Source organism: Furipterus horrens, unplaced genomic scaffold, assembly GCF_987537825.1.
Source record: "Furipterus horrens unplaced genomic scaffold, mFurHor1.1.pri manual_scaffold_11, whole genome shotgun sequence".
Classification (NCBI taxonomy): Eukaryota; Metazoa; Chordata; class Mammalia; order Chiroptera; family Furipteridae; genus Furipterus; species Furipterus horrens.
The window spans coordinates 85,766,019-85,786,245 of record NW_028327181.1 but is presented as its reverse complement, the minus strand read 5'-3'; the positions used below and the strand labels follow the sequence as shown (position 1 = coordinate 85,786,245).

General features: G+C 38.8%; 1 protein-coding gene across 2 annotated transcripts in view; it reads right to left on the bottom strand.

The window, feature by feature from the left end:
* AATF (apoptosis antagonizing transcription factor) overlaps window positions 1-20,227 on the bottom strand; it is a 95,269-nt gene that overhangs the window by 28,695 nt on the left and 46,347 nt on the right. For both annotated transcript variants that reach the window (XM_090292271.1, XM_090292270.1), the window contains 2 exons: window positions 4,205-4,272; window positions 2,220-2,300 (listed from right to left, as the gene is read on the bottom strand). In XM_090292271.1, the coding sequence (XP_090148397.1) occupies window positions 2,220-2,300; window positions 4,205-4,272 (149 nt within the window). The remainder of the gene's footprint in view (window positions 1-2,219; window positions 2,301-4,204; window positions 4,273-20,227) is intronic.

Genomic DNA, 20,227 nt, shown 5'->3' with positions numbered 1-20,227 from the left:
TCTAAAAATAAATACATAAACTCTTAAAACAAAAACAGTGACACGTCCCTCTACCAGTTTAATGAGGGTTAGTAAATAAATATAACAAAAGCAGGCATTATTAAAAGGAAATCTTGTTTTTTTTTTAATTTTAATATGATAAATAACAACTTTGATAAATTTATTTTGACCTGGGAAACAAGAGACCGGCAGTTCTCCTGAGTTATTTGCCACGCTCACACCTCCAACACTGATCCAGATTTTGTAATCTGTGTTATGTTTAAATTGCAGCCATTTCATTACCTGATGAGCACGTGCATTTTACCGTCATAATCACCCCAAAACATTTTCTGGCTGACTAATGTCTATAAAGCACTGTAGAAGATAGTAAGGTTGGGGCTGTCTTAAAGGATAAGGGAGCACAATTCTTGCTCTCAAGGGATACACAACTATAGCTTCTTGCCCCCAACAGTTTTAAAATTTCTAACAGTGCAATATGCAGAAAAGGCACATTCTCCTCTCTGTTCTTCTGAAGAGCACATATTTGCAACAGTGATGTCAGCAGATAAACACAAGAGAAACCAAAGAAACAAACACTTCCAAATTCTTACTGTGTACCAGACAATCACACATTATTTTAACCCCCAAACCAAATCTATAAAGTAGGGATTATTATCTTCACTTAATAAATGAGAAAAGTGAGGCCCAGAGAATAAAAAAACAACCAAAATTATATAGCCAGACAGAGCCAAGATTTGAACCCAAGTCTTCAACGTGAAATCCTGGGCTCCTCCTTCTAGAGAACATGTATTGCTTCGTAAGTTATAATTTTAAAGCACTGTATTGGAGGGAAAAAAACCCGATCTCAAAATTAAAAAATAAGGTGGCCAGTTATACAGGAGTCCATACAGGGGTGGAGGGTGTAGAAGAGACAGGTACAAAGAGGCATGTACATGAGCAAGCAAGTACATGAACACCAGAGCAGGAGACAGATCCAGCTTTGGAATAATAATAAAATAACAACGATGGTAATAATGACAACAAATACTTACACAGTGTTTACTATCTACCTAGCACTGTTCTAAGAGCTGCACATATACTTAACTCTCTTAATCTTCACAGCAACCCTACAGGCCTGTACTATTATCATCCCCATTTTACAGAAGAAAACACCAGCTCAGAGAGTTTAAGGGTCTTGCCCAAAGTAACTGCCAGTTAATGTCAATGCTGGGATTCAAACTCTGGTATTCTGGCTCTTGAGTACATGCTCTTAACCACTGCACTAAAAATGAACCTGGAGAAGTATGAAGATTTGAAAATTTCAACACTGGAAAAAAGTTAATTTCAACAAAGTTTAAGAAAAAGAAGCATTTCCTATTGAGTTTTGTTAAATACTCAACCAGGTTCATTAACGTAGTTGTGAAATCTGCATCGCTGAAGATATTTAAAAATGAGATAGATCCGCATTTGTCCAAAGGGAATTTGATGCCTGGCAGGCTCTAATAAGGATGTGGGATTAGCTACCTGCCTCACACAATGAGTTTAAGTTGTTTTTTTTTCCCAATGTGCACCTGAATTACTAGTTTCTTTGATAAGGAAGCTTTGTGTGAATAATATTATGTAATATATACAGTTGCAAGGCAACTACAGGAAGTCTAAAAGCATAGAAATGTCACTTCCTATTCTCACTCCTTTCTTATCTGCATATTTATAAGATTTCTTAAAGAGATCACAGGGTTGAGGGTTTCCCTAGAGTCAAAAATTTCTCGGTTTTCTCATAGAAATTCTATTTCTCGTCTCATTTAAGCACATTGTTAACATTCTCCGAAATCTTTATATCTCTTTAGCATACTGTGTACCTGTAAAGCATTATGAAAATGAACTAATATAATCCTCTTCCAAATAAGGTTCCAAAATAGTTTTTATACTGATATATAAAAATCACTTTTTAAAGCTAAGACACTTTCAACTATCTTGTCTTGTTTATATTTCTCTTTCAGAGAAATGCAGATATTACACAACCTACCCATTTACAACAGTAAAAAAACACCCTAAAACCATATTTCCATCTCAGAGTAAGGAAAACTGAGTCAAAAAAGTCTCAAATATTGCTTCAGTTATTTTTCTGATCTTTAAAAACAGAATCATCAGAAGAGAGAGAAAATGATAAAATAGACAAAATGCAAGGGAAGAGGGATATTAACAGAACATGTTAAAATTTTTTCTAAAAAGTAACTCACCGCAGTTTCCTTCCTTTGCTGGCTTTCCTATCTACCTTCTTGTGGATTTTGCTTCGTAACTTCTGGATGGCAAGCCACTGCCTGGGAAATTCACAAGCAATGTTATGCATCATCACTAACAGAAGTAGTTATACATATTGACAAATCAGAATTTTTCCCACTAACAACCCTGCAGAAAGAAATCATCAACCTACATTAAGTTCCTCAAGATAGTCTGGGGCCAAAGTGACTAATCAATCAACGAGGATTTGTGTAATGGTAAAAAAACAAATGGCAGCTGGGAACTCCTACAGCAAATTTGGTTAACAATGCTCCTTCGTATTTGGAGTTGCTGTGACAAGCACTAAATCTACCAGTCGGTAGAAAAACCCATCACACTGAGTACAGCTGCTTGGGTTTGCGTTCAGGGTTTTAGCTGGGCAGCAAGTTCTAGCACTAATGTTGCAAGCGCTGTGCGGCGTAAACACATGACTTCTTTAAATCTAATTTAGCCTCTGGTAATACCCAACTGCTTTTTCTTGTGCTTTCCAATTTTTGATAATTTTAAAATTTTCTTGTGCTTTCCAATTTTTGATAATTTTAAAATTTTCTTGTGCTTTCCAATTTTTGATACTTTTAAAATAATTATCCACTACCGAGACCAGTTTTACAGTCATTTTAATTATATTTTTATCTAATCTGTAATATTTCAGAATCTGTTGCTAAAAGGTAAGGGTTCCTCTCCCCTCCTCTCAATACCACTGTCCCACCTAGAAAAAGGTAACAATAATTCTTAACTATCACATGTTCGGTCAGTCTTCAAATTTCCTGATCATCTCAATTTTACAGCTGGTTTGTTTGAGCCAAGATCCAAACAAGAATCACATATTCTGCAGTCATTTTAGATGAAAAGAAATTAATTTTTCAAATAAAAGATACTAGGCTAAGAAAATCTTCGTAAATTACTCATATGAACAAATGTGCAAAAACAAGGAAGGGGGAGAAACAGTAGCAGCTAGTCATCTTACCTGATTTATACAAGGAAAACTCAACATCAAAAAAATATATCTAGGGAAATCCAATTACCGTAATCTTAATATAATCTTAATTACCATAATCTATTTTATTGTAAAGTGAGATAAATGTACAATATAATCACCACTTAAATACAATTTGCTCTATCACATTAAATTTATAGTGAACAGCTCTCTATAACATTCCAGAGAGACACAAAATACCAACAACATCCTACCCTAAAATTCAAATAATGTTTTACTCAAATAAAATTATTTCGTCAACTCAAATTTTTCACTGCATTCTCCAAATGCTTCTCTGCACAGAATTCCATTCTGGCACTTGCAGCTTTTGTTTCCTTTCATGCTTTTGCAAATTATGGCTCATGGCTATTTAAATGTACACTATTCATTACGTAGCACTCCAAATGCCCTTTTTATTTTCCAAGCACAGGCTGAAGCATACACACAAGAGCCTACCTTCACTACTTTACATTCTACCCTGACATCTGGGTGATGCTTCCACGTTCCATTTCTAATTGTGCTGAAGCTTTTACTGAAGGGGGTGGAGGTCTAAATTAGGGCAGACTCCAACAAAGCAGATTCGACTGTGAGCAAGGAACCTGTTGTGCACAGTGCCACATGTGACAGCTGAGAGCACACATTTGGGGTTGCTTTTTATCCTCTGGTCAGAGATTGATACAGATACAATTACAACCCAAACCAGACCACAGAGCATACGAAGGACTCTGAAAAACAAACCCTAGCATAAAGCACATATAGGTGTTTCATAATCTCTTATTCAAACTGCACTTAAGGCAATGGAGGGTGAACAATCAGTGTTTCCATCACTTTGTCCTTCTAGCTCTTATAACCTTACTCAACTTTTCTAATTATAGGGCCAATCTGCTTTGGAGGCAGAACCAAGGGGAATCAAAGGGAGAAACTATTATGTAGGCTGCTTGCATAAATACAAAGCCTTATCTAAATTACCTTCCCATGGCCACCTGATCATTGGGATCCAAGGAGCTGGTCTTCCGTTCTATGAGTTCTCGAAGGAGCTAGGGGGAAAAGGAAAGCAGCAGACTTATTTATCCTCTCCCAGCACCAACTTTAAAAGAGCACAGTAGGAATTCCGAATGGCATAGTGACATCTCTAAAACTACAATCAATAAGGAACAACCCAGTGGCAAGAACATGACTGAATTCCCATTAACCCTTTCATATTTATATATCTTTAAAAAGGTGGCTAGAGCAATAGCTGAGAACAGAAGTCCATTTGGAAGACTTATTGTACTGCAGTTCATTTCAAATGGATCAATGAATCTACAACATTCCCTTCACTGTTTTTATGATTAGTTTTGTCCACCTCATCGATATCAATGGAGAATCTTTAAAAGGTCAGTTGGGAAGGGCTGTGTGGCAAGAGGGAAGATGCATCAGCTTCTCACCAATAGGATAATGGTACGTGGTTAACTTCTGACCTATAACCTCCAGGAGTCAGGAAGGTCTTCCTCAGGCAAAAGCCTTTATTATATATAATTAAAAGTGTGGACTTCATTTTCTTGCTTTCCACAGCCGATACTCTACCCTGCTGACTAGTAAGTGACTTAGCCTCACAGGACACCAACACATTCACAGCCACAATAATTTTAAGAGGGAACCTAAAGAAAAACGTATGTGTGTGCTGCAAATACAGCACAGGGAACCAACCGGTCTCATTCTACGCAGTGAACTCCATGGGACTCTAACTCACTCTCCTCTCAATCCTGGGTAGTCCACTGCATGCAATCTCAACCTAAATCTGTATCTTTCACCCAGACTTAAGCATTTGCATTGGATCTTAAAGTCCTATGTGAAGAGAAGCAACAGATTTAAAAATCAAACATTAAAGGTGAAGAACTTGAAATTACAGTAGGAAAACTACACATCACCTCTCCTATACAAATGCTATGTATATGGCAGGAAAACAGCAACAGAGATTAAAATTCCAAAATTCTTCTGTGAAAAATCTAAGGGGAGACACCAAAATAAACTGGTTCCTGCTAATCATCTGTCAATAATACAGGTGTGACTTTAAAACTTGTTTCTTCATAAAAATAAGTAATTGTTTTGTAGGTAAGGCATGGTAGCAATACAGATATTTCACCAAGTTCAATAGCTGAAGTCTGTGGGAGGATAGAGAAGGAGGAATAAATTCCTATGAAAGTAGTTCATGCTCTCATTTTCATTTGTTTATGTAAGCAGGCACTGGAAGAAGTAAAACAAATTTATAAAAATATTAATTTCCATATAAAATGAATCCTTATTGCAAAAGGGAAAAGGATAGCTCAATTGCAATTAAAAAACCGCCTGTGATGTTTTTTCATTTGCTTTTTTTGGACATTATTGCTACAGCAATTACGTTTTAAAATGCAGGGACCAGAGGCCACTGGTTTATTATCACTAGAAAACAGCAAGCTATTTCTCTACCTTGTTTATCTGATTGATTCCCCACATCTTTCTGGCAGCCAATCTATCAGTTTATCTCTCCTACTTCATCACAGTCACTTCTGGCAGCTAAATACAAGATCCAAATCCAGTGTTACACAGACGTACGACGCAGTAAACCTGTGTAACACTGCTGCTCTGTGCACGGCTGCCCTGAAGGCTAAGCAAAAACGGGCTTCTGGTCCCCTGTCAATATGCTGTCAAAAGCAAGGTCGGGAGGGAAAAGGGGGCAAGGTTAGTAATAAAAAAAAATTTTTTTTTAATTGAAAAAGAAAGAGAAGAGGAAAAGTAAAAAGGAAGGAAAAGAATGGAATGACTACGTCCCACTGCCCTTACCTTGTTCCAGCCACATAAGAGATTACAACAACTGTTCCTGGTTTTCTTAATTGTCTCTGGTTCCTTGAGACTGGGGCTGTCATGGCCACTGGGAGCAAGTGCTCATGGAAGGCTGCCCCGGCACAAAAGGGGCAATCCTCTGGAAGAAAGCCCCATATGCCCTTCCCGGAGGCTGAGAATTGGAGCCGCACGACTGCGGAGGACCCATCACACTTGCAGTGGCCTCTGTACTTCAGACACGGGGCCGGTGCAGCGCTTCCTTTGTGTACTTTACATATTCCTGGGTTGAATTTCCAGTGCCCGAGTGCCCTGCACAGCTATTCTTAGTCATTTGTGATGAGGAAGATGGTTTTCTTGGTCTACCTGGCTAAGTCTAGTTTATTCAGTCCAATGTTCAGAAAATCACGTTGTGTGCAAGGTGGGAATAAGAAAGCAGCAAGAAAATACGAGTAAACTATTCCCATGGCTATCCCATTTCCCACAGCTATCCCTATCACTGCGTTTAAATTTAATTAGGAAAATTGCTTTCAAAAAAGTTGCAGGAAAGAAATGAAGCTTTAGGGTTCTATTTTTACCGCTGAATTTTAGGAACAAACTTTTCCATTAAAATTCGTATTTTGGTTACAGTTATTGGAGCTTTTGACAATGATGACATAATATCTGCAACGTCCTTTGTAAGCTGGAAAATGGAGAGATGTATGAAATATTTTTGTTCTAGCCTGTTTTAACTCCTCAAGAGAGACAACTCAGAAAAGCTTGATTGTTTCTCTAGTTCCAGGGGAAAATCACAGGTATAGTTAGGTTCCCAGGTCAGCCCACAGAAGCCTACTTAACGCGTAACAACATACATGAGGAACAGCACTGCTAGTACCGCTCAGCATCTGATCAGTATTTGTAATACTTCGCCTAGAAAAAAGTGCATGCCAGAATCAGTTAAAAATGGCAGCTGGAACACATTAGTTTATCTCTTCTCTCTTCTCAAGTTCTCTAAAAGACAGCAGAGGAAGAAAATAAACGTATTAGCCCACAAGAAAGAAGAGAAAGGGAGAACTAATGAGAGCAGATTTTCATAAATTTTTCAAAGACAGTCAGATGGAGGAGTAAAAGGATGTTATCGCTCAAGTGCCAGAGGGAATAAAGGTGAAGGTGGAGCTAATCAGACCCACAGAAGCCCAGTGAGGGTGAGCTCTCCGAGTGGCAGTTACCCTGAAAGGTGGGGGGCCGGAGAGGGGTGAACCACGGCCGCTCCATTATCCCACGCAGCCAACTCACGAACCCTCTCACCACCTCCTCTCACCAGGGGAAAAGGGGCGTTTTATTCTCTGGAGAAGAGCCCCAGACTAAGGAATACAAAGCACAGAAGGCGGGCCTGAGGTACAAGGGGAAGACACTGGGCTAGCCTCTGGGAGCTTCCGCCTCCTTCCCACACCCTACACACAGACCGCTGGGCCTGGAGAGAAAACTCCTGGCCAGGAGAGCAGGGGGGAGTCTCTCCTGGAGAAACTGCAGGCCTAATCCTCGATCTCCCCAGGAAATGAAATTTCCAAGGTCTGGCCTTTGAGAATATTCCAACCAAAAGAGGAGAGGTCACAGCACAAGGATAAAGAAGCCAAAACGCTACTGTCCCTTTTCAGAGACACTTTTGAATGCCTTCCTCTTAAATATGAAGAGACAGTTAAGGGTCACCAGCATCTGAGGAAAGCCTCAGAAACAGGCCAAACCAAACAGGAAAAAAAGGGACTCAAGAAGGCAAAGTGTCTGGGGGGGAGGGGGGTGCAAAAGAAACCTTAGATGGACAGACAGAAGGAAAGAAGGAAGGAGGGAGGCAGGGAGGGAGGGAAGGAGGGAAACTGATAAACACCCTCAAAGAAGTGAATGAAGATATATACTTCCATAAGAACAGAGTACTGAGAAAAAAATGAAACAAGAAACTAAACACAGAAAATTTAAATTTCAATAGAAGGACTGGAAGATAAATGTACAAAAACATTCTGGATACAAAACCAAAACCCAAAAAGATAATATCCCCTTGCTTATTTGTGAGCCAAGAAAACACCTGGAGGACAACCCAGAATGTTAACATCTGACTAACAAAGCCCGGGAGAACACTGTTGGAAAAATAATGAAAATTTCCCAAAATCGAAGGACAGAAATGAGCCTACAAAGATCTAGAACAATGAATGAAAAGAGATTTTTCCCAAGACACATCATCATGAAATGTGGAACACTGGAAGCAAAGGGAAGGTCCTAAATGATTAGAGGAAAAAAATAGGTCACATATAAAGAGGGTGACCACACGTCCTGGTTTACCCTAGAGTCCCGGCTTATGCCCGTCGTCCTAGAATTCTTTCAGGCAAGCACCTCAAGTGTCCCAGTTTTAACAATAAATTTTATAGTCACCCTACCTGTTAAGGAATAAAAATCTAAATGAGATTAGATCTATCTCAATAGCAACAGGAGATGGCAGAGGACAGATGAGCATTGCCTTCAAAATTTTGAGGGAAGTGACTTTCATCCTCAAATTCCATACATGGCCCGAGTGTTAACCGACTATGAGAGATACATAGAGACACTTCACACACGCAAGGACTCGACAATCTGCTTTCCACACCCTCTCTCACAGGAAGATGTGCTGAATTCAGTAAAATGAGAGCATACAGCCAGAAAGAGAAAGAGCGCGAGGTTAGGCAGCAGGTCTGACTCAGGAAAGGAGCTAAGGCAGGGCCCGAGACTGCAGACGGCAGTGGCTCAGGGAGCAGCTGCCCCAGAGAGGAACGGAGAACAGGGCACTTGAGGAGGAAGGTCTCCAGGGGAACAGGCAGAAGGAGGGGGAAAGGGATAGGCATTTTGAGTAAGTGGGGAAAAAATACCGGGAGATAGAAAACTAAGCAAATCATTTAAAAACGGGTGGTATTAGCTTTAGGAAAAAAAACGAATTTGTAAGGAAATGCAATCCCAGTATATTACTTGTGAACAACATAGATACAGTCCTAACAGTGCGAACACTGGCTTGTTTTCACAAAACTGTGACTGTGGAGGGAGGGGGCTAGGAGAGCTAGGGCCTCATTACCAAAAGTCAAGAGATGATTTGATAAATGACTAAAATTGATAGATCAGCAGTAGTATATCTTATTTTAAAATATGCAAGTAATTAGGAAAAAGCCTAAAAGCATGAGAAGTTTTTACCTTCTGGGACTTCTCAGCACCATAGTATTGTACAGTAATACTTCTTAGATAATGGAGAACCCAAGAAGAAGAATTTGTCAGTATTAATTTAACAACGCCCAGAGAAAAGAAATGTAGATGTTTCTGAAAATCTCCCTGGTCTGCAAATTCACACTGAGGAATTTAACACTTTCTACAGGGGAAAAGGCAAAGGGACTGAGGAAATAACTGAGCAAAACCCTTAGGAATATGTTTGTTTTCTAAACATGGCAATACACTAGAAATAAATACTGATGACATTTATTTTGATTTGCTGCAGATAATGCCAAATGAATGTTAACAGCTCTGAGATACAATTCACTGAATTATGTCCACTGAAAATGTATATAATTTAGTGTATTTTATTAAATTCAGAGTTAAGCAATCATCACATTTAATCTTCGTACATTTTCTTCCCCACCCCATACTTACTAGCTGTCACCCCAGTATACCCCAGCACATATCCCCACGGCCCTAAGAAACCACTAATCTTTCTGTCTTTATGATATGCCCATTCTGGACATTTCATATAGATGCGATTATACCATGTATGGCCTTTTACAACTGACTTCTTTCACTTAACATGTTTTCAAGGTTCATCCGTGTTGCAGCACGTGTCAGTACTTCATTCCTTTTTATGGGTGAGTAATATTCTATTGTATGGACACACCATATTTTGTTTAATCATTCATCAGTTGAGGAACATTTTAGTTGTTTCCACTTCATGGCTATTATGAACAATGCTGCTATGGACATTCATTATAATTTTTTGTGTAAACATATACTTTCGTTTCTCATGGATATATATCCAAGGAGTGGAATTGCTACATCATGTAGTTAATCTATGTTTAAAATTTTGAGAAACTGCCTGTTTTCCAAAGTAACTACTCGAATTTACATTCCCAGCAGTATTTGAGAGGTCTGATTTTTCTTATCATCTGACTTTCTGATGCAAGTTATCCTAGTGAGTGTAAGGTATGATCTCATCTTATTACGGTTTTGATTTGCATTTCCCTGATGGCTAATGAGATTGAACACCTTCCTGTGCTTACGAGCCGTTTGTGCATCTTCTTTGAAGAAATGGTTATTCAGATGTTTTGCCCATTCTTTAATTAGGTTGTCTTTTTATTATTGAGTTGTAAGGGTACTTTATATCTTCTAGATACCAGCCCATTATCAACTCCCATTCTATGGGTTGTTTTTTCACTTTCTTGATGGCATCATTTGCAAAAGAAAAGCTTTTAATTTTGATATAGTCCAATTTTTTTCATTGATCCTTTGTGCTTCTGGTGTTCTATCTAAGAAACCATTGCCTAACCCAAGGTCATAAAGACTTACTCCTGTTTTCTTCTAAGAGTTTCATAGTTTTAGCTTTTATATTTAGTTCCATAATTCATTTTGAGTTAACTTCTGTGTATGGTGTGAGGTAGGGGTCCAACCTCATTCTTTTGCATGTGGATATCCAAATGCACCATTTGCTGCAAGACTATTCTTTAAATTGTTTTGACACTGTTGTCTAAAAGCCAAGTAATTTTTAAAGCATTTGGTTTTATGGACACCTATTCCCTGGCTTTCTGAATTTGTGACCCACAGTAATTGATTCCTACCTCTCAAGCTTCCATAGCTCATAGCCACAGATACCTGAGATGGAGAAAAGCTTACGGCAAACCCTCTATTTAACTTAATGTAACCTTGCTGAGTCAAGATTTTTCAAACTCCCTCCCCAATACATAGAGAGCACGTCTAAGAAGTGAAGTAAAATCCCCTTACATGTGTTTCTGTCCCTGTCATTGAGAGATAACAAAAAGCAGACTCACAAGGCTTGGGTTCACTCTTCCCTCAGCTACTTCTCTAGTACCCACAGGAATTCTCAGTGAAAATACATCTATTTCTGTTCTCCCGCTTGCTTTATCACCATTTTTCTTCTGTGTTCTCAGCTCTCCAGTCTTTCAAATTATCCCCAAAAGTAGTCACATGCAATTTCTATATACTTTATTTGAAGTACACAAAAAATAAATCCGCATATACTATAATTTCAAATAGCCAGGATGGAATTACTATACATGTCTATAGCATAAAATTGCCACAAAATGATCCACTCCCCATGGGTAACTTTTCTTCTGTTTCCACACTGTCTACTCATTCCTCAACCAACGCTATACCGCCTTGCTATTTCTGCCTCCATTATTCCACTGAAAACAACTCATGCCAAGAACTGAAGATCTCCACACCTAATGACATCCGTCATGACTCATCTTACTAGGCTTCCTGAAGCAGCAAGTGACACTGGTCAGTCTCATCATCCTAAAACACTGTTCCTGGAATCTCTGAGGCACCTCTTCTGTTTTACTCCATATGCAGCCAGCTCTTCTCCCCAAACATTAAATGCTAACATTCCTCAAGAGTCAGTCAGTTCCAAGCTTTCTTTTCTTCTCATTCTATATGATTTCCCCAAGAATTTCATTCTATTCTCAAAGCTTCAATGACTTAAGTGTTATCCCTGGAATTCCTTTTCCCTTATGCGCGATACCTAATCTATCTCCAAGTCTTACATATGCGATCCATTAATTCATGAATCTGTCCATTTTTCTCTATCTCCATCACCTATACCTAGTAAAGGCTATTATTTTCTCCATTGATTCCATAAATATTAATTGAATACACTAGGAAAACAATGAAGAATAAAACAGACATGGTCTCACCTGCATTAGTATAATTTCCTTAGTAAAATGTGCTCTTGCCCTTCCTCCGTCTTGCTCTCTTCATTATAGTCAAGAGTGATATTTTCAAAATGCAAATATGTCAGAAGATAAAATTCTTATTACAGCCTGAAGGCCCAACACAGTCTGGTCCCTTATCTACCTCTCCAACCTAGCCCCCCACCTCCGCCCCCAGTCCCCCAGCGTTTCCTCTGCACCTGAAACGCTCCTAGGCTCACCCCCACCCCGGAGCCCTTTTGTGCACATGCGCAGCCTGGAACAGGCATCCCTCACCGCTTACCCGTTTACATCCCACTCCTTCTCTACCCACTTGTTAAATTTCAGCTTAATCGTCTCTTCCCCAGGAAACCTTACTTACGTGCACTCCTCTACACACACACACACACACACACACACACACTGTTGTTGTTGTGCATAATTTACATCCTATTAGTGAATTACCTGATTAATCTCTGCTTCCTTCACTAGCTGACTGTATGCTTCACAGAGAGCAGAGCGTGTATTTGACTGAGCTCATCATTCTATTCCCTGCGCTGGCCCACTGAAGGAGTTCAATAAATACATACACAGAGGAGAAAAATTATTTCTGGGAAAAAAGATAATTTCTGCTTACTTTATCATACACACACATACACATAGACACACTCCTTGTCACTGTTTTTAAACAAAAGTTGTATTATATGATGCCCTGACTCTAAGCCAGAGATCAACTATCCACATAACTGAGGAATCTACTTATTTTTGTCATTATCATTATCAGTAATTCCTCCTCCCCAAACAATATTCTCCTTCTAACACATCTTATATAGGACCTAGAGAACTGAGTGGTTTGCTTTAAGTGGGTGAGATTACCTTTTTCTTTTTTTAGCCATCCTAAGTGTACCTGAATTTAAAAAACAAAAACAAAAACTATGTAACTGAAATGAATCAAAATATATTAACACAGTTCTTGTTCTTTTACTGTTAACAGAATGTAGGTCTATCCTCCCCCTTGGGTCTCATTTCCCAAAGGAAAAAGCTGATTCTTCTCAGGGAAAGAGGAGAAAGAACAGATCGTCCATGCTTCCTCTAACCACCCCCCAACGCCCTGGTCCTTTGTGTAGTATCTTTGAGTTGGTCCTTCTCCTGTGAGAAAGGCATCTCGACATTTTTGTAATAATGATCTGCATTAATTTCAATATAGCGTTTTCTGTTTAGATATATTTTATCTATGAAAAAGGTTTATCAAATCCCAGCCGCAGGTTTCCGTCTCCCATTTCCTAAGATCTAATGCTCTGAGATACAAGTTTTCAATTACATGCATACGTGTGCCGCACAGTTCAATATACCTATGAACATCTGCCAATGAGTTGGAATAATGCGTGGCTTTGGAGTGTGACACAGCTGGGTTTTGAATTCCAGCTATGCTCTTCCCAAGCTAATAATTTGGGACAAGTTATTTCACCTCTCTGAGACTCAGTTTCCTCCTCCATAAAGTGGTAATAACTGTATCTCATAAAGTTTATTTGGGATTTTAAGAGATGATAAAGCATTTAGCAAAATGTAAGTATTGGATAAACAGAAATATTGTTAACATCAGATAATAATACCCATAATCCCACAACACCATTTAGGACAAAAAATTTTCAACACCTTCCATAGATCACCACAGCTGCTAACAATGAACAAGTACAATAATTCAATTTTCCTTTCTACTGATTTTCAATAGTAGATAACAAATAAGATATGAAATGAAGAAAAAGCAGAATGGAAGAGAATATTAAAAGCATAGAAAACTCACAAAAATATTAAGTCAAAACTTGAAAAGCATGCTATTATTTGCAGGAATTTTCCAAACTAGACCATGGTCTTCATTATCACTTATTCTATTGGAACAACTAGCTGCTATTCTTTTTCAATGACCTGCTACTACCTCCACCATCCTCTGATCACAGTTCCCTTGACCTAAGGCCCCTCACCCCAACCTCCTCCTCTTTCGAACCCTATCTATCCTTTGAAGATGTAGATCAAATGCCACGTCCTCCTCCTTGCAGTGTTCTCCAATTCTCCCAAAGTGTTACTCATTTCTCCCTCTTCTAAATTCTTTAATATGCCCTCACCAAGCCTTCTGGTTGTTTATGTTTATGTCATGTTTTTTGCTAGGTTGTAAGTGTCTTGAGGGCAGGGTATAGTCTGACTCAAATTCTTACCTCCTACAGAACTCTGCATACTGTCCTGACAGTGTGATTATTCAATAATATTTCTAAAATCAAATTGTTAAGCAGCAAGCAGTCTTCTAGATCTTGTGATCAAGGATAAAAAGCATCCAATTAATGCAATGGCAAGCAAAATAATTACAAGAAAAATAATATAGGGAAGAAGAAAGAAAAATCAGGATGTGTAAATCAAATGCAAGTATATCTTGATAGTGAAGTTACAAATAACCCACCTTTGGTTACTAAAGTAAGAAAATGTAGAGCTAGAGGCTACCACTGAAAAAGTCAGCCTCACTGCCTCACTGCCCTTAGTCTTTGAGGATTTGATTAGTTTTTCCACTGTGTGATTCAGCCTCCCCTCCGAAGCTAGAGCTAAGGCCTGCACAGGTTTGGACGGAATAATAAATTCATTCACTGAATAAAGTAACACTCTTTTCTCTGTACAAGTTCTAAAATATTTCAAAGGCCATAATATTTCACTAGGCTTGGCCATTTGGATTAAAATTTATTAGTCAAAACAGAAAACTTTCTCATCAGACCCCATATATTCCATTAGGCATGACATATAATGTCTCCCAATGTCTAAATATCAACTAGAAGTGTAAGTAAGTCACTATCAGTATTAGGATTTGATGTGTAAAGACAGAGTAAGAATTGGGCAAAAGCAAATGCTAAGGAACTTCTTTTTGTCAATTTGCTTTTCCTTTCTTATTCTTACAAATGAAATGAAATTTACAAGGACTAAGTGACCATTTAAGCCATTCTTCTCAATCCATACCAAAAGTAACAATGTACAGAAAGTGCTATTTTTTAGAATATCCAACCGTCCCCATTTCCAGTACTTGTCCCCTAATCACCTGGCATGTACCTTTTTTTCTCTTCTGTCTGTAACAAAGGTGGAGAGAGGGGTTATATATTCTTTGGGACACCAGTTCAAACAAGACAATTTCAGGCATTCTTTGGCAATGTTTCCTTTAATGATTTGTATTGAAAGAATCAAGAGGATGTCATTCAGAACCAGAGACAATTTTACTAAAAGGGATTCACACGAAAGAAAACAAAAGGGCCTTACTAACTTCCATTCTGTAATTCTGTCCTTTGAGGACTGAAAGCCTGGCTGAAACACACCTCACCCGGTCTTTCCAGCATTCTCCCTCCAGCATTCATACTACAGTAATTCTTCAGCCCCACCGGGATCAATAACCCATTGATCCTGCTACCTTTACAGCAACCCTGCTCCTCTCTCACGCGCGCACTGCCTCCTTACTCAGGTGGATGCAATCTCACAGTTCATCAGGATAATCACTCCTGGTATAAACCTAACTCCCCTGCATGCTGTCCCTGAAGTCAGACAGATCCACAATGCCTTCGGGATTGATGTGTTTTGGAATTCAGAATGGTCACGATATACTACTATAAATGCCCTAGCAGAGCCTGGGGCAGCACCCCAAAGTCAAATACATTAATATTTCTATAGCAAAATACCTGACTGTTCCCACCAAGTGGGAGAAATAAAGCCTTATAGGCTTACATAGCTTCATGGCCATTCAGATCAGATGTTGCCACAACGGTCTGCCAAACCAAACCAAACAAACAAAAACTGAGTTTTCAGAATTGTGGGATAAGGAATACTGTGGCAAAACCCCAAACCACGTTAACTCTTAGTATCTGCATCAGCACAGCTGAACTGGCTAAAGAGCCGAGATCATGTGAACTGGCCTCACTCGCTTTAAATTCATTACCTTTACCTTTGGTGGGTCTTTGGTGCTACCTGACAATTCTACTACAATGTCCTCATCCACTGGTTCTCCCATCTCTTAGATGCCTTTGTCATATCCTCTCTTTTCTCAAACCTCCAATCTCTCCCACTTCTCACTCCTGGCTTCTTAATTCATAAGATCAAATCAAGTCATAGAAGGTAAAATAAAAGCACTCAGATGAGAACTTCACATGCTCTCATCCCTCACCTACTTGCCACTTTACCCATATGCTCTGCCTTCCCTCCAGTATCTGCTGTCCATTAGCCCAACACCCCTCTACTTCTGTGTCTGCCGGCAATTCTCACCTCTTCCCTAAACACCCGTTTTCCTCTCTCTACTCCATCACTTCTATCAGCACATAAACAGCATACAAAATGTGTCTCCCATCTCAACACAAAACAAAACCTCTCCCAATCCTCCACTTCCCCTTCCGCCTGCTGCCCCATTTCTCTAAACCCTAGATCCAATTTTTCTCTTTCCGTTCTTCTTTTCTTAATTTTTAAAAATTTTTATTTATTTATTTATTTTTAGAAGAGATGGAGAGAAACATCAATGTACGAGAGAAACACTGATCAGAGTTGCCTCTTGCACACGCCCAACAGCGACCAAACCCGCAACCCAGGCATGTGCCCTGACCAGGAATCGAACCAGCAACCTTTCACTTTGCAGGACGATGCTCAACCAACTGAGCCACGCCAGTCAGGGCTTCTTCCATTCTTTTTTGAACCCATTCCATCACTCTACCAAAATAGTTTGTGTTAAAGTCACCAATGACTTCCACATTGCTAAAATGAATATGCAATTATCAGTCCTTATCTTACACGATCTGCCCTCAACATTTAACATAGTAGGTCACTCTCTTCTTTAAAAAACAGAAACAGCCATGGCAGGCGGCTCAGCTGGTTGGAGCATCAAAAAGTTGCGGGTGCGGGAGGCAACCAACAAATGTTTTTCTCTCTCTCTCTCTCACTCTCTCTCTCATATCTAGAACTCTTACAACTCAATAATAAAACACAAATAACCCAATAAAAAGTGACAAAGGAACAAACATTTCTCATAAAAGTGACCAGTGAGCACTAGAAAAGAGGTACCATAAGTTTGTGAGTATGGGAGGCAAAACCAACTGATGTTTCCTTCTCACGTAGGTGTCTGTCTGTCTCAAATAAATATTAAAAGATATCCTCAGGTGATGATTTTTAAAAATCTTTACTCAGATACCATTCACATACCATATAATTTACCAATTTAAATTGTACAATTCAAGGTTTTGTATATTCACAGAGCTGTGTAACCATCACTGCAATCAATTTTAGAATATTCTCATCCCCCACAAAAGAAACCCATTACTCATTAGCAGTTATGCCCCATTTCACCCGCAACATCCCCGGCCTTAGGCAACCACTAATCTACTTCCTATCTCTATAAATGTGCTCATTTTGGACATTCCATATAAATGGAATCATATAATACATGCTCTTTTGTGACTAGTTTCTTTACTTAACAGCGTTTTCCAGGTTTATCCATGTTGTAGCAAGTATGAGTACTTTACTTCTCTTCATGGCTAAATAATATTCTATTGTACGGATACGTCACATTTTGCTTATCCATTTATCAGTTGAGGGACATTTGGTTGTTTCCTTTGTGGCTCATAAGAATAATGTTGCAAATACTCGCGGGCAAGTTTCTGGGTGAACATACGCTTTCCTTTTTCTTGGGCATACACCTAAGAGTGGAATTGCTGGGTCAGATAGTAATCCGTGGTATGTTTAATGTGAGGAAGTGCCAAACTGTTTTCCACAGACGCTGCACTGATTTGCATTCCCACCATCGAGTATGAAGGTTTCAAATTCTCCATGTCCTCCCCAGCAAGTGCTATGATCTTTTTGATCATAGCCATCCTAGCGGCGTAAAGTGGCATTCACTGTGATTCTGATTCACATCTCCCTAAAGACTCATGATGCTGTCTTTTCCAGTGCTTACTGGCCATTTAAATATATTTTTTGGAGAAATGTTTATTACTTTGTCATTTTTTATTGGGTTATTTGTCTTTTATTATTGAGTTATAAAAGTTCTGTATATAGTCTAAATACCAGTCCCTTATTGATACATGATTTGCAAATATTTCCTCCCATTTTGTGGGCTTTTTCACTTCCCTAATGGTACCTTAATAGAGCAAAAGGGTTATTTTTTGGTCATTCATGCTTCCATTGTCACATCTAATAAGCCATTGCTTTCCCCAAGGTCATGAGGATTTACTCCTATTTTTCTTCTAAAAGTTTAAGTTTAGGTATATGACCCATTGCAGGTTAATTTTTGTGTAGCTATGAGGGAGGGCTCTACCTTCATTCTTCTGCATGTGGACATCCGGTTGGCCTAGCGCTATCTGTTGAGAAGACTGTTCTCTCCGCCACTGAATTGTCTTGGCGGTCCTGTTGAAAATCAACTGGCCATAAAAGTAAGGGTTTATTTCTGGACTCTCAGTTGTATTCCATTGATCAATATGCCTAACCTTATACCAGTATTTAGGCTTGATTATTAAGAGATTTGTAGTAAGTCTTGAAATTAGGAAGTATGAGTGTTCCAATTCTGTTCTTTTCAAAATTGGTTTGGCTATTCTGGGTCCTTTGCATTTCCATATGAATTTTAGGATCAATACGTTCGTCAATTTCTGCAAAAAGGCAGCTGGGATTTTGATAGAGATGTGCTGAATTTAAAAACCAGCTGAGAGAGTACTGTCATCTTCTAATCCATGAACATGGGGTGGCTTTCCATTTATTTATGTCTTTCAAAGTTTCTTTCAGCAATGTTTACAGTTTTCGGCGTACAAGTCTTTCAAAATCTCCTTCGTTAAATTTATGCTCCAGTATTGTATTCTTTTGGATGCTATTATAAACAAAATGATTTTCTTAATTTCCTTTTCAGATCACTCACTGCTTATGTATAGAAACACAACTAATTTTTGTGTGTTCATCTTATATTCTCAACTCTGCAGAACTTGTTTTTTAAATCTAGTAGTTTTTGGTGGCTTCTTTGGGATTTTCTATATATAGGAATCATATATATATATATGTATGTGTGTGTGTGTGTGTGTGTGTGTGTATCTTTACTTCTTCTATTCCAATGTGTATGCCTTTTATTTCTTTATCTTATTTAACTACCCTAGTTAGAATCTCCAGTACAATAGTGAATACTAGTGGCAGGAGCGGATATTCTTGCCTTGCTCCTAATCTTAAGGAAAAGCATTCAGTCATTCACTACTGAGTAGGATGTTACTTATAGGTTTTCATAGATGTTTTTATCATGTTAGGAAGTTCCCTTCTATTCCTGGTGTGTTTTTATCATGAAAGGATGCAAAATGTTTTTTCTGCATCTACTGAGATGATCATGTGGTTTCTGTCTTTATTCTGTTAATATGGTATGTTACATTCATTGGTATTTGTTAAACCAACCTCGCATTCCTGTGCTGAATCCCACGTGACTACGGCATATACTTGTTTTTATGCACTGCTGCACTGGGTTTGTTAGTAGTTTCTTGACATTTGTATCTATATTCATAAGAGATGGGTCTGTCATTTTCTTTCCTTGTGATATTTTTGCCTGGCTTTGGTATGAGAATAATACTAGATTACCTCCTTCTTGAAACACTTCTACATGGAACTTAGGAAATCATTACTCTTCCTTTTGTCTCTCCCACCTCACTGATAGCTCCTTCTCAATCTCCTTTGCTGGTTCCTCTTCATCTCCCCAACTGCTAGATATTTGAATGTCCCTGGATTCAGGCTTTGAATCACTTCTCTTTTTCTCTCTACCTTCACTCCCTAGGTGATCTCACTCAGTCTCATGGTATTAAATACAATCTTTATGCTGATGGCTCTCAGATTCATACCTTCAGCCCAGATCTTCCCATGAACTCCAAAATTATATAATTATCTTCAACAGCTCCATATGAATGTTTCAGAGATATTTTAAACTTAATTTAACCAATTTTTAGAATCAAAATAATTAAAGCCAACACAGGTCTATGGAGGTAAAAAACCCTTAATATACCCAAAATTGAGTTCCGGATTTCTCCTTCCAAGCAGCTTCTCTCACTGATTTCCCCCATCTCAATAAATCTCAACTTCATCCTTTCAATTGCTCAAGCCAAAAACTTTCGAGTCATCCTGGACTCCTCTCTTTCCACACCCCACATGCAATCCACTAGCAAATCCCATCAGTTCAACCCTCAACATAAATTCAGAATCCGGCCATCTCTCAGCACTCACTCTGCAACCAGTCGAGTCCCAGCGACCACCATCTCTTGCCTGAATT